This window comes from Pocillopora damicornis, chromosome 14 (assembly GCF_964200805.1).
Source record: "Pocillopora damicornis chromosome 14, jaPocDami1.2, whole genome shotgun sequence".
Taxonomy (NCBI): Eukaryota; Metazoa; Cnidaria; class Anthozoa; order Scleractinia; family Pocilloporidae; genus Pocillopora; species Pocillopora damicornis.
Window position 1 is genome coordinate 12273752 of NC_142683.1, and position 14894 is coordinate 12288645.

A 14894-nucleotide genomic window follows, 5' to 3' on the forward strand; every position below is an offset into this window, starting at 1 on the left:
ATCCAACTTATGCACGTGTGGGAATAAAGTTTTGAGTCAGTTTCGATAAAATTGCTCAGGTTTTTCCTAACATAGTTAGCAGCATGAGTGATTTAGACGAAGCAACCGTTAAAAAGCTCAAAGTTGCAGAGCTGAGATCAGAATTGCAAAATCGGGGCTTAGATACGAAGGGAAACAAACCGGTTCTTGTGGAACGATTGCTCGAAGCGATTTCCAACGTCGGTCAAAAAAATGGCAATTCGTTGGACGAGGATGGTGCTAGTGCTGCGGAAGAAAGTGCCATGGAACCACAAGGACAAGAGGAAGCTGACGAAAAAAAAGAGGAGACTCAGATGGAAGAAAATGAGGAAAACACCGTCGAAGACGCGGAATCGAAAGTTGAAGAACCGTTGCCTGTGGCCGAAAATTCTTGCGCCGATCAAGCCTCTGATCTGGAGACTGTAGACGTCCCAATGGAAGAAAAGCCCACAGAGGAAAGTTCCGGAAAGCCTGCAGAATCCGCGGAAGTACTTCAGAAAGAGGAAAGTGCAATAGAAACTGAAAAAGATGTTGCTCAGTCCGCAGAACCAATGGAGACGGGTCAAGAAAGTGCTTCAACATCCCAAACAACAGAAGGTACGATTAAAGAATTTCACGTTTGCATAATCAACAAGTTCTCTCAAAATATGATTCGCTATACTTTGCTACTTGGTAATTTTGAAGTTGTCCTTTAATCATCGTTATTACCCAACACCTATGATACAATGTCAGTTGTTCCCCATCTATCATAAGTCAACTAATCAACTAAGATCTCCAGTCTCTGTTCCCACGTTAGTCAAGTCTATTCGATAACATCGCGTTTCTTTCAATCAAATAAATTATTCATGAGGAACAACATACGTGATAGTAACGTATTGGTTGAAAGAGAAAAGTTCTCTGAGATCCAGAAATGAAAGAGCTGATCTAGTATACTTCAAACTGAGACGAGTGCTGCTAGATGGTACATGGTCATCGCTCAGACCATATGAAGGTGGAGGTTTTCGTTCGGGGTTTGTTTTAGAAATGCAAGGCACGATTGTATTTGAGAGTGTTAGGGTTTTAAGAGACGACTGTCACATGTATTGTTAATGACAGAACCATACTTTGTACTCGGTGTTCATGTTCTTGCAGGATCATCTTTAATCCTCAATGCAGAGGGAATGTGTCACATCATTTATAGTATACGTTCCCATAGAATTGTTACAATGAAAACACGGGTAGAAATGTGTAGGAGTAAGGGATGAAAATGATACCTCTCAATAATTCAATGCAATCAGGCCCTTCATAAACAAGCTGTAAAGAAAAGCAGAGCTTGAAATAAATTTAAATGTTGTTGAGTCCCTTTGGAAAGTAATGGCAGAGGAACAATTGCTAGTTGTGAAGTTTTTGCTTATCGTTAAGATTACCCTTTGCACTGTAACATCAGTATGCATATTCTCCAAACTGTTCTCCATACATTTCCTAAGGAACTGACGAGGAGAACTTATTTAATAATCAAGAGTTTTTGTAGCTTTTGACCATTTCCTTTATTTCATGACTTTGTGAGGAAAAATTAGATGGTGGTCAGTCTTAAGGGTTATAAGGTTGAGCTCAAAAGGCTGCTGAATCTAGATTTGAGTCATTTTATAATTGCAATGGACTGAAATAAATTTTTCATGTGGTAGTTAGTCCCTTGATATGTTAAGCATAGTTGCAAAAACCTTTGTTGTTTAGATAAGTGTCAGATTGGAGAAAGATACCGACCTTTCTACCTTTCCATGAGTGTTGGTAGTCATTCCGAGGACCTACATAATCCCAAGCACAGTTCTTGTACATTATACTTTTGAACAAATTTTCTTTTCAATTTCATTTTATTGAAATAAACAAAAGCTCTCAGGTAATCATTTATACCAGGGAAAAACAGATGACAAGTGGAATAGTGTAGGTTAGCAATGAGAAAGTGTTGCATAACTATTTTTTACCACACTAACAACAATACACCAATGATGAGTAGCACAGTCACGCCGCCATTTTGGACTCAAGTGCCTTTGCTAACGAATATCTTCGGGAAGGTTTAACCTCTAAATCTCACACTTTCCACAATATAAGCTTAGTTATCCTACTTCATTTTGGTGTAAAGAAAACAAGGTTTGCGACAAAGTGAAAATTGTAAAAAATAAATATTTCCTGAAAATGCGTGAATTTCTGGGTGTAATGCGTAACATGAAATGTATCAGACGGAAGAAAAAAAAATGAAATATCTCAATATAGAATGCACATGAAGCCACTATTTTTTGGCCGTTAGTAGTTTATGACAAAAGCAACATGCAGTATAATTTGCAACAAGAATGGTTTATGAAGATTTTAGATATATGAAAATTCACATATTTGCACTGCGGTGGAAAGATGAAATTAGAAGATCCTCGCAGCTAAGAACACTACTGAAACTAGTAGTTGTAAGTAGGACCTGAAAAAAATTTCAGGCCCGTACGGGATTTGAACCCATGACCTCTGCGATACCGGTGCAGGGCTCTACTAATTGAGCTAACAAGCCAACTGGGAGCTGGTTAATGAATTGGGTACAAATAAACATCCAAGTGAATGAAGATTTTAGATATATGAAAATTCACATATTTGCACTGCGGTGGAAAGATGAAATTAGAAGATCCTCGCAGCTAAGAACACTACTGAAACGAGTAGTTGTAAGTAGGACCTGAAAAAAATTTCAGGCCTGTACGGGATTTGAACCCATGACCTCTGCCATACCGGTGCAGATACATACATACATTATACATGCGATACATGCTGCACCGGTATCGCAGAGGTCATGGGTTCAAATCCCGTACGGGCCTGAAATTTTTTTCAGGTCCTACTTACAACTACTCGTTTCAGTAGTGTTCTTAGCTGCGAGGATCTTCTAATTTCAAGAATGGTTTATTTTAACGCAAGTTATAAACATCTGTTTTTATCACTGAACAATGTAACGCTCGCAACTATTAAAACAACCATAGTGTGAAAAACTAGCAATAATGATAATTTCGCCTGTGTAAGCAACAAACTAATAACAAAAATGTAATGGGCATACATCATAATATTTCCAAACCAACGCTGAAGTTGAATCGTCAAGTAGAATGTTTTCCAGATCAAAATAAAACGAGCGGAAACACATTTCGTAACGGCCATATTGAGCTTAATTCCATCACATATCCACCAGTAGATCCGTTGTCAGATGCGATTCTTGTTAAGTTGAGTAAACAAGCTCACCTCTCCTGGAATGGGCTTGTATTAAGCTAAATTTACAGAATGTTTCAACCCATTTCGTTAGATCTAACACTAGAAATTTACGTTTGGTCGACGCGGAAACACTTTCCGCCATTGCTGCCGTGTTCAACATTATTAAAACAACCATAGTGTGAAAAACTAGCAATAATGATAATTTCAACTGTGTAAGCAACAAACTAATAACAAAAATGTGATGGGCATACATCATAATATTTCCAAACCAACGCTGAAGTTGAATCGTCAAGTAGAATGTTTTCCAGATCAAAATAAAACGAGCGGAAACACATTTCGTAATGGCCATATTGAGCTTAATTCCATCACATATCCACCAGTAGATCCGTTGTCAGACGCGATTCTTGTTAAGTTGAGTAAACAAGCTTACCTCTCCTGGAATGGGTTTGTATTAAGCTAAATTTACAGAATGTTTCAACCCATTTCGTTAGATCTAACACTAGAAATTTACGTTTGGTCGACGCGGAAACACTTTCCGCCATTGCTACCGTGTTCATGAACCGTAACGAAGGAAAGTGACGAAGGAATATGGCGAAAAACACCTCTAAAACTTCCACGAAATCCGCTCCTTCGCAGCTTCTCTTTGAAAGCACATGATTCGTTTACACAGACAATAACAGGAGAGTCCATACAGAATTTGCAGGGGCAGATTATTGCATAACAATGTAATGTACTGTCTGTCACATTTGCGGTGACCTACCAGTCAGAAAGAGAGGACGAAAGTCTATTTACAAACTCCCTTTAAAAGAAAATGAGGAAATCATTGCTTTAATGTGAACTAATAATTACAAAACTCTTTTTTTCCATTTTTACATTGATTTTCTTAAGATTTTACGAAAAACCAAAAATGTGCCATGCCCACAAGGGATTGTGGGTAATACCAAAATTAGTGTTATTAATGCAAAATAATAAAAATATTTACAGATATTGATTACAATGTACATTTTGATCAAAATTAAAGTAAAAAAGTGATAAAAAGTGAAAAAATAAAAAAATAGTTATTTTTGAACTATGTTACAGCAAATGGCTATGTGACTGTGCTACTCATCCAATACAATCGCTAATACAACATAAATGCATAGGTCTGTTATTAAGGGTCATAAACTGTCATCTAACATCTGTTACAGCTGGGCTCACTCAATGTTAAAAGATGTTGATTGCGGCCACCTTATACTTCACCTCATATCGCACTGGTGCTGGTGATATTGGGTGATATCTCCAATGTAACAGTTGGTTAAAAAATAAGAGACAATCCTGTATGCACATACTTTTTATAACAGATTAAATGTCCAGATATAGGTTGCATGATGTGTTAACAAGCCTTTGTTTTGTATCTGTTATTCTACAGTTATACAACAACTTAAGATGATTTGTAGATTTGATCCATACAGGAGCTGATAAGGGAAATATCTTGTAACATGCTGAATGAGAACAGTAGTATTCTGAGTTAAAATCATCAAGGCCTCTGGTTTAGTGGTGTCAAACAGAAAATTATGGTCTCTAAATTGTAATGAGCAACTTAAAAGGTTCAACTTTAAATATACATGTTATAAACTGTATTGTAAAATTGAAATTTTTTTATTTAAATCTTTCACTTCCAAGAGTGACCAAAGAGGAATTTGTCTTTTTGGTTTCAATACATTTTCAACACTGAAAGATGATGAGAAGGAAAAAAGATATTGTTGAGGGGATATTGTTTGAATAAGCACTCAAAACACAAATTAGTAGAAATTGATGACAGAAAGTAATGAGAAATTGTATTTTTTTCTTGGGAATGAAAGGGTTAAAGATGAATTGTAGCAGTTAGAAGTTTTGTACCATGAGCATGAAGGAATTGGTTTAGAAATACATATAAGCCTAATTCCATAGTGGAAGATGCATCTGGGTAAAGTTCAAGATATGCAAGATGATGCCTATTTTAATGTTGCTACGACTAGTTGTATTTTTGCATATATGTTATTTAAGAACTAATAAACAGAGTCTAAAATTTTTAAATCCAATTGGAAGTTCTCATAGCCCCCTTAGTACAGTCTGCTTTTGATTACTAAGATTCTCTTGTAAAGTGGTTTATGTTTTGCACGATTCTCCAAGCACTAATCTTTTTTTTTTTGGTATGTTTTCAAAGCTGTTAGAAAAATATGAATTTTGCAAAATACTCAAAATGCCAATGTACCAACCAGTGGGACTCAACATGTCACTTTCAGTTATTTGTAATTCATTAAGAATGCTGTAACACATCAGGGTTAAACATTCCAGGTGCAGCTTCATGTATGCCTTGTGCTTTGTGTTTACCTGTGTTGCGCCAACTTTGTTCAAACTCTAGGGACCACCCCACGTCAGAGCCACTCACTTGACATGTGGGAATGTTGTCTGGCAAGTCTCTTGGTGTTTAAGGTAGCGGTGACTCACTTCAGTTTCGCTCTACGTGTCATTTTTAAGCATTGGGAAACAAGACCTTTCACATTGATGAGAAAACAGAAAAACTGCAATTACAGCTTAAGGCTGTACAACAAGTGCAATTATCTGTTTGGTTTTGAGAAATGCAGAGTCTCAAATGAAGACCAATTTACACTTTGTTGTGTAGTTATAAGGAGAAGCTCTGCAGTGAGTAACTGCATCTGAGGATAGATTCTGAAGATGCAAGGTCTTAATGACCTGGATGCATTTACTATCAGTTACTTTTCAACCATCAAATATGAATCAAGGTTGCATCTTCTATTTGTGAGGGAATGATGGATTCATTGTGTGGAGAACAGACAGAAGAGGAACATGGTGTACCACGCACAAAGCCTTGGAATTGATGATAAAACCTGGCTAAATTAGATACTGTAGTTAACATGTGTTAATCCATCTTGTGGAGAGCTCCATCTGACAATGAACGGTTGATGGGAGTTGTATGGATTTAAGAGGACTCTAGCACTGGATAGTTCAACCTTATGTTACTACTTGAATCAGCAGTAGATGTAGCAGCTAATAGTAATATAGCATAGTTATAAGTCCCTTATTCATAAGGTAAACTTTGTAATCTTTTTCAGGAGAGAAGGGAGATGCAGAGAAGGATGCTGATGATGATGTAGAGATTTCCACCGAGGCTAGGTAAGGAATTAAAGCTGGAGAGTCAGCGGTGACAGTGCAGCTGAAATGGTGTTTCCTTTATCTGGAAACGTCAACAATTCTATTGGAATCAGCTTGATTACAAACTGATCTCTGGAATGACTATCTGTGCTTATGTCACTGCCAGGAGAAAGATCAACCATCGGCAAAGGCGTCTGCTAGATGCAGATCGCTCTGACCTCACATCTGAGTTTTCTACATTTTCATTTTTCCCTCCAGTAGAGTTGAACCTGAGGATGAAGAGATTCCACTTGACGACACTTTAGTCGTCTTGGACAAATGTAAGTGGATGGGCCAAAATGGCGAGTACAATGTGTAACATACACTTGTAAGAGTAAGATTTTCAAGGAGCATGTCAAAACCAATTCACAACTGAGAACTAATATCGGAAAAGGTATGGGTATCTGTTTTAGCTTGTAGGAGTGCATGGCCAGCAGAGTCATGCACACTTATGAGAATTCTGTTCTCAATTTTTTTTCACATTTTGTTGTATTTTAGACAACAGTGACCTGCATCTGAAAATTGCAGCAGATGGCTTGAGTGGAAAACCATTGGAGGATGAAGGGTTTTCATATCTGCTAGCTGGTGCAAGAGCAACCTGGGGTGTCACTACAGGCAAAGTTTGCTTTGAATGCAAGGTAAGGGCATGGACAAAAAGTCCAGGGGGAAGGAGTGGGTGAACTGTAGACTGGGAATTACTAGATGATATAGGAATTCAGGGGTTTTTAGGACAAGACAATTCAACAGAAGTAGTGTTCGTTAAAAATTAAAAGTGTTCTTGTGGAATAATGATTTAAGAAGTGCCTGTTTTGGTCACTAGTGACTTTAAAAAAATTGGCAACCAAACTTGCAGCTCCAGGAGTTAAATTGACAACCTGTCCAGGCAAATGTTATCATATAAGTTATGTCAGTGGGAAAGGTACTTCACGTCAAAACTATTTCCCCAAGAGTAAGAGTATGAATGGTTAATGATGAACTGTCTGGCAAATTGAAGGAAATGTTTGAAGGAATCAGTTGTGAATCAGTATCCCTTTGAAGGTATGGGTGAGGGTCTTGTGGTGACAATATGTAGTGTGATACTGAGCCTTGGTAGTATTTGGGAAATGGCTTTGGTGCAGCACTAGGAGACCTTGAAATTAAAGGTGTCTACACTACATACACACCATTGTCATACAAGTGTTATTTCTGTTTTCCTAGGTAACAGCGATTGCTTCTGTCGAACTCCCTGATGCTGAAGATCCTAAGAATGTGGTCAGAGTAGGCTGGTCAACTGATTCTGCCAATCTTCAGCTAGGTAAGGCTTTTTTGGAATTTCAAATTAGCGAGAGGAGCTGGTGGGGTAATTGTGAGTCTTTTCTTGGGTTTGGCAATTTGTTCTTGAAAGAGAGTGAACTTTAAATGAATAACTATTGACCTAAGTGTACCCACCTTAACATCAGTATCCATCTTCTCCATACTGTTCTCTCTACGTTTCTTTTGGGACAGACTGGGAGAATTTGTGAAAGAATCAAGGTTCCTTAGGTTTGGGATCATTTCCTTTTTCTCACAATCTTAGTGAGTCGTTTAGCAGTATTACTTTGAGGAGAAACTAGGTGCTGGACACTTGCGGGGTTTAAAGGGTGAATGATTTTAAAGAGTCTTGCTTTATTAACATCTTGTGGCCAGGCTTGAACTGTGAGCACTTAAATATTTGTATTTCCTGATACTGTTATCATGGACAAGATTTAAGTAAGGTGATTAATTTTGTTGAGAGATAATTTTTGGTCACATCCCATGCCAATTTTTTGTGAACTCATATTTCACAGCCTTTTTGCTCTTTTGCAAGGGTGAAGAGACATCAAACTGTAACTTTGTTCCTGGAATTTTTTTTTCCTGTAGGAGAAGACAAGCTTTCTTATGGGTATGACTCATCTGGCAAGAAGGCCATAGACTCAGAGTTTGCAGAATATGGGCAAACATTTGGTGCTGAGGATGTGATTGGGTGTTATTTGGTGAGTTAGACAAGTCAATACACACAATTGTTAGAATATCATTTTGTGCTTTAGCAAGGATTCCCAACAATGTTGGTTGACAGTCTACTAATGCTTGCAAGGCCCGACCAGGATTGAAGTAGCAGTCAGCTAATGGGCTCAAGGTGTTCACCATGTAATAGTTGATTAAAGCAAAGCACTCATCGGCTATTATGCTTACATGAAGATGTGCTTCAAAACTGCATGACAAGACTGGTTCTTTCTTTTCTATTATTAATTTTTTTAACCCTTCTTCTCCTAAGAGAAATGAGCTTCTAATTTCTCCCAACAGTATCACCCTTGAATCAAAAATTAGGGTCACAGGAATAAAGGAAATAGTAAACGAAAGAAGTTCTTGATTGTTATACAAATTCTCCTTGTCAGCACCTAAGGAAGCATATAGAGGACAGTATGGAGAAATTGCAAACTGATCTTAGGGTGTAAAGGGTTAACAACTGCACACTTGCAGAGTAAGGCTACTTGCTATTTTCCACAGATTAGGACTAGTAACCTTGCTATTCAGATTTGGGCATTCGTCACAGAATGCTGTGGATTTATACTACTGTTAATCAATATGCAACATTGTCTTTCAAACAAGACTTAGAAGTCAGTTAGAAAAATTGGTGATAAACCAACAAGCTGAAAATTTTTAGAGCTCTTTCTTATTTATTTGTTTGTTCATTTGTTTGTTTTAGGATTTGGAGAGTGAACCTAAAACAATTTCCTTCAGCAAGAATGGTGAAGACCTTGGAGTAGCTTATGAACTGACTGATGGTCTGGAAGACAAGGCCCTCTACCCTCATGTCCTGATTAAAAATGCTGAGTTCAGTGTCAACTTTGGATCTCAGGTAAAGGTCGTCATCTTTTAAATCTTTGATCACTGGAATGTTAATTCAGGTGTCAACTTGGATCTCAGTTAAAAGTTTGAGTATTGTCATGACCTGTTTTCTGGAAATTGTATGGATATTATAGGGAGAATTGACTTATGGATCACACTTGTTTTTTTAAGGAGGAGCCTTGGTTCCCTGCCAAGGAGGGTTACACCTTCATGCAGTCAGTTGGTGAAGAGCTCTTGGTTCATGGCACAAGAGGACCCACAACTAAAAAGGAGTGCGAGGCAAGTCTTTGATAACTGTGACAGAACTGCTCAGTGATGAGCCTCCACTTATACATTTGAATGTACACAATGGATTTTTCTGCACCTTTCAATGACCTACATCTGAGAATATTCCCTTGTTGCTGCCCTTCTTAAATAAAACTTTGTTTTGACACATTGTTCTTGACTTGTAGGTGATAATGATGGTAGGGTTGCCTGGGTCAGGAAAGACAACATGGGTGAACCAGCAAGTGAGTGAAAACCCAGACAAGAAATACAATGTGCTGGGCACAAACTCCATCATGGAGAAAATGAAGGTAAATGCAGTTGTTGATACAGAACCATGCGAACTCAAACTGCCAAGGGAAACAAAAAAAGGTTTGAATTAGCAAGGGTTTGGGTTAGTTGATGGTAAACAGCTGAAAAACCAGGGTCAAGGGAAATTGGATCAAGTTTGAGGTACCCAGGGGTTGAAGTTCATTGCGTTTGAGGTAGCAGGGTTCTGTTGTATTAACCTGTTGGTCAGCTTGGAAGTAAACTTAGTGTATAATTTAGTATCTTGTGGTTTACACTTAGCAGTTTTTTTTTGTATTTCTTTCCTTTTTTTCAAGTTCTCTTGTTTAAAAGAACCTATTTGTGACACTGTATCTTGTGCATATGTGGTCATTAGTTGTAATCTCTTTTAGTGTCCATCCTTTTCATGCTTGTTCCTACATGTACTTGAATCATGTGTTGTTGTTGTTGTTGTTGTTGTTTTTTTTTTGTGGTTGTTTTGTTTAAGGGGGTGTGGGGGCTCATTAAAAGCCAGTTTTTGGCATCTGCTTAGCTTGCAAGCATGCTCTTGTGTTTGGGTTCATCTTAGAGCCTGTTTTGGGCACAGCTGCCTATCACACCACTGGCAGCCACTTATGGGAAAAGCTATGGAAACCCCTGTACAATGAAATGGCTCTGCATGATGCTGAAAGATGTCTGAAAAAGTTGTTGTTTTAGACCAAAATCTTATCTAAGTGGCCATCCATGTGAAGTGAAAACTTTAAGAAGTTGATTTTGACTTGTTTTTCAGATTATGGGTGTGGCCAGGAAAAGAGATGTGGGAGGGTATAGTAAGTTGATGGACAAGGCTGCAAAATGCCTGCACCGTTTGTTTGAGCTGGCGGCAAGTAAGAAGAGGAATTATATTCTAGACCAGGTAAGATTACCCCACAAAAGAAGGTTATTTTCTTACTAAAGAAATGTTAGAGGTTACTTACATGTAGTTAATGAACTTCCCCAGGCTGGTGTTATATCAGCTGGTATTGTCTGCAACTGAGAGACTGATTGTTTCCCTCAAATTGATGGTGATTCTTGTCATATCCCATAATGATTTAAATTGGGATGACTTCCTTAACCCTTTAACCCCAAAGAGTGACTAGCATCTAATTTCTCCTTACAATATCACCCTTTAATCAAACATTAAGGTCATGAGAATAAAGGAAATGATCACAAACTAAAGCAGTTCTTGATTGTTAAACAAATTCTCTTTGTCAGCATCTTGGGAAATGTGTAGTGAATAGTATGGAGAATGTGGATACTGATGTTAAGGTGTAAAGGGTTATTCACACACCACTGCACACTTTATTCACCCTTCCCTTTCTCTTTGGCAGCATTATTTGTTATAGATCCTTTAGTATTTTTTTGTTTTGTTCGCCAGACCAATGTGTACTTGTCAGCCCAAAAGAAGAAGATGAGGCCTTTTGAAGGATTCAACAGAAAAGCTATAGTTTGCATTCCCACCCAAGAAGATCTTAAAAAGAGGACAGAAGACAGAAAGAAGGAAGGCATTGAGCTGCCTGAAAATGCAGTTAGTGACATGAAAAGTATGCTAATGATCATGTTTATCCTCTTTCCTGTTTTCCATAGCAATGATGACTAGAAGTGTTCTTAACACCCTTAGATGGGATGCCTGTGCCACATTTTTTTTTTCCTAGAAGGAGAGGGGAAGGGGGGTGTGTAAAGTTCCTTAGCACCCACATCTATTCCCGTGTCAGGGCCAGGACTCAGACCCAGAACGACAATTCAGTCATTTGGTCACCATTTCTTCATCCATCATGATAACCATCTAAAACGCTTCTGGTTGTAGGCTGAAAAGGGGAGTTTTAGTGGACACGGAAGCAGTGAAAAAGGGCAAATGAATTAACGTTGTTTAAAAAAATCTGTGTGATACTTACTTTCATCAATTATTATTTTTCTTTACAGTGAGTTTCACTCTACCAAAAGTTGGCGAATTCTTTGATGAAGTTGTGTATGCTGATCAGCCTGAAAGCAAGGCGAAAAGTGTCGTTGATGAATACATCAAAGAAGGTCGCTCTTACAGAAGCCGCTTAGGTGCAGGATCAGAGCCACCTTACAAACGGTCAAGATTTGAAGACAGACCCCGACATGGTGGAGGATACAACAGGGAAAGAGGCTTCGATGACCGCGGCAGTTACAGACGTGGAGGTGGAGGCGGAGGCGGAGGTTATAACCAGAGATTTGGAGGTCGCTCTTATCACGGTCATGGAGGGGGTGGTGGCTACCACCGAGGTGGACGAGGCGGAGGAGGATACCATGACAGGAGGGATCATCGTGGAGGAAGAGGTACTGTGCGGTTTTTTTTTTTAATGCATGCGTGAAAGTTTTATCCGCCCAATGTATTTGCTGTGACTATTTCTTGGCAAGGAAACGTTGATAATTAATTGCGAGTGAAGAACTTATGAAACGACATGAGCAGCGATGAACAAACAAGCACAGTTGAGGGACAACTGATGCAGCTTGAGCATTTGTTTTTGCTGCAGTTCCAATTCTTACTGTAATTAGCATTGACCATTCCACCATTGGCTAGCTTTATACATGTACTTATGACGTCTATGAGTATCAATATGTGTGCCACTTTTTTGTTCTTACCACATTTTGACGTCATCTTTGATCTATTACTGAACAGACGCACGGCAACTTGGAATCTATTTGTTAAATATATACATGCTCATGTACCAATACAAGTATGCCTATTGTGTCTTGTACGCTTGCTTTACGGATTTTACTCGTAACCACTGGAAGTGGGAGAGGGGCACAAGGCTAGTGCAAGTGGTGTGCTATTATTTCTGATATTCTCATGACCTAAATGTTTGATTCAGCTGTGATGCTGTAAGAAGAAAGTAGAATTTAATCAGTCTTGGGAGTGAAAGGATTCAGTATTCATTTTGTGCTTTTATTTTTTATTTAATTGTTTGTTATTTTGTTTACAAGGTGGAGGTTATGGAGGCGGCGGTTATGGCGGTGGAGGGTTCCGCCAGCAGCAGTCGTCCTACCGTCAACACCAACAGTCAAATCAACAACAGAGACCTCGCTACCAGCAGAACTACAACCAGCAAAATTACAACCAGCAGCAACAAGTTTCACAAGCTTCGTACACACCTCAGCAACAGCAACAGTACAACACCAACCAAGCCTACAACCAGTACTACAACTACAACCAGGGATACCAAGCAAGCACAGGATACCAACAGACCGGCTACGCTCAGCAGCAGCCGCAGCAACAACAACAGCAGCAGACGTACGGTCAGACGGCACAGCAACAGACCTACCAGAATTACCAGAATTATTATGCGGGATATCAGCAGCAGCAACAACAGCAGCAGTATGGAAGTTACGGCAGCGGAAGTGGGTACTAGGTGTGTGTGGGATCGGCAAACCTTTGGTTAAAAGATGGATATGGACACTGTTTGTAATCATATATTAGCCACGTTGGCGCAGATGCTTAAATTAAATCCGCTTTTTTTTTTCGTTTAAAAACTTTTTTTTAAGGGGTGTTTGACACAGGGTTTAAAAAATCTTGTGTCCTGTAAATTCTTGCAGATACCAAACGTAGCTTAGGAAAGGAAACACTTTTGTCTCGCTTATTACCTTAGTATTAGGCTCGCTTTAAGCCGTGGATGATTTCTATTTTAGGGTTGCCAAACTTGCCTGACGTCTACGTATTGTAGTTTGAAGTGACGATTGTCACACGTAACATTTCACTATAAGCTGTGGTCAAGACATATTAATTTGTACACTTAGTACGATTTCTTGCCGTGCGGTATTTACAAAACACGCCTTGCTAAACCTCTCCAAATAAGGTGCAGTGGTGCCTACTTTAAGACATAACTAGCCAGTCTAAATAGGCACTGTATTTAAGCATGTGCGAGTGATTCTGGCCAGCACAAGCGAGCGAGGACTCGTGCGTGCATTATATGGTGTGGCTAGTCTCTCGCGCGTGTTATCCACGCTCTGATCGTTCCCACAGAAAGAACTCCTGTACAAAACAAAATTGTTCGACTGTGTAGTCGATTTTTTTAACTTAATTAATGTCATGTTTCACAAAAATTAGGGACAATTTCGTCTGGTTGGTCAGTTCTCGCTTATTAGGTTGATAAGCCTAACAGTGCTCTGTGGTATGTCCTTGCATGACCTAAATTGAGGGACTTATCGAACGAGCATATGTGCTCGAACACGAAGTCACTGGCCATCAATTGATACCTTTGTACGTGCATTTTCAAATAGAACCGGTGCACCAGAGCACCTACTGTTAGTGTGTGTGTGAGACACGAATTTCGTTATTTTTAGCAAGCTAGGTTTTTTTTCGCTCTAACGAAGAAACGCTTTTTATACTAAGATCTTTTTTACGAGCTCAGTTACTCTGTCCATAAATGTGCATTTTTGTTTTGTCTCTATTGTTTTTGTTGTGTGTGTGAAGCTGTATTGTTGTTAGTATAGTTTTGGAAAGCATTATTGTTATTAAAGACCTGTATGCATTTCGAGTCTGTATTGTTTGGTTAATGTTTCTTACTGACCTGTTCGAATCTATAAATCATTGTAAATGTGAGTTTTGATAATACATCCTTGTGTTGTGGGAACTGTTCAATAAACAGGTTTTAAAAAATAAGATGCGAGTCGATACTGTTGCAATTAATTAATTAATTTATTTATTTATTACACGTAAATGAAACGCGTTGTCCGCCTCCTCCCCCACCAGGATTTCGTCTGTCCTTAAAGTATTTCTATCGTCTTGTATTCAAATATCAAAGGGTGGGGGTGGGGGACAGGGAGAATTTTTTTTTCTGGGCTGTGTGGAGCTCAGCATATTTGAAAATTGCTTCTGTCGTGTCGAGTCGTACAAACATTATCGAAAAATGGGGCTCATTCTTTCTCTCCCACTCTCTTTTAGACTAATGAATACGAAGGGGGCCGGAAACAGAAATGGACGAGCTGGAATAAGTTCTTTTCATTTCCTTTGAATACCTGGTGAGGCCTTGTGATGTTGCATCTATATACCTATATATTTTACAATCGTGTACGTCCCTTCTGTATCCAGTCGGCAGGTGACCGAA

The 14894-nt window shown here is 38.8% G+C and overlaps 1 protein-coding gene across 2 annotated transcripts; it reads left to right on the forward strand.

Moving 5' to 3' along the window:
- Positions 1-83: 83 nt before the first annotated feature.
- LOC113683320 (uncharacterized) lies at positions 84-14324 on the forward strand. 2 transcript variants are annotated; one of them, XM_027200555.2, is made up of 13 exons: positions 84-615; positions 6327-6387; positions 6625-6686; positions 6904-7043; positions 7603-7699; positions 8284-8396; positions 9110-9262; positions 9424-9531; positions 9705-9827; positions 10574-10699; positions 11201-11366; positions 11746-12126; positions 12775-14324. In XM_027200555.2, the coding sequence occupies exons 1-13, from the start codon at positions 84-86 to the stop codon at positions 13197-13199; spliced, it is 2487 nt and encodes an 828-aa protein (XP_027056356.2). In that variant the 3' UTR covers positions 13200-14324. The 2 variants fall into 2 exon arrangements, with proteins under 2 accessions (XP_027056356.2, XP_027056357.2); XM_027200556.2 differs by having other exon boundaries at positions 6628-6686.
- The last annotated feature ends 570 nt before the right edge of the window (positions 14325-14894 follow it).

Excerpts from the sequence above, each read along its gene's own strand:
- LOC113683320 (XM_027200555.2), top strand. The coding sequence starts at position 84 with ATGAGTGATTTAGACGAAGCAACCGTTAAAAAGCTCAAAGTTGCAGAG. Across the intron at positions 9,263-9,423 it reads GTGTCAACTTTGGATCTCAG|GAGGAGCCTTGGTTCCCTGC; the intron begins GTAAAGGTCGTC and ends TGTTTTTTTAAG. Across the intron at positions 10,700-11,200 it reads GGAATTATATTCTAGACCAG|ACCAATGTGTACTTGTCAGC; the intron begins GTAAGATTACCC and ends TTTGTTCGCCAG.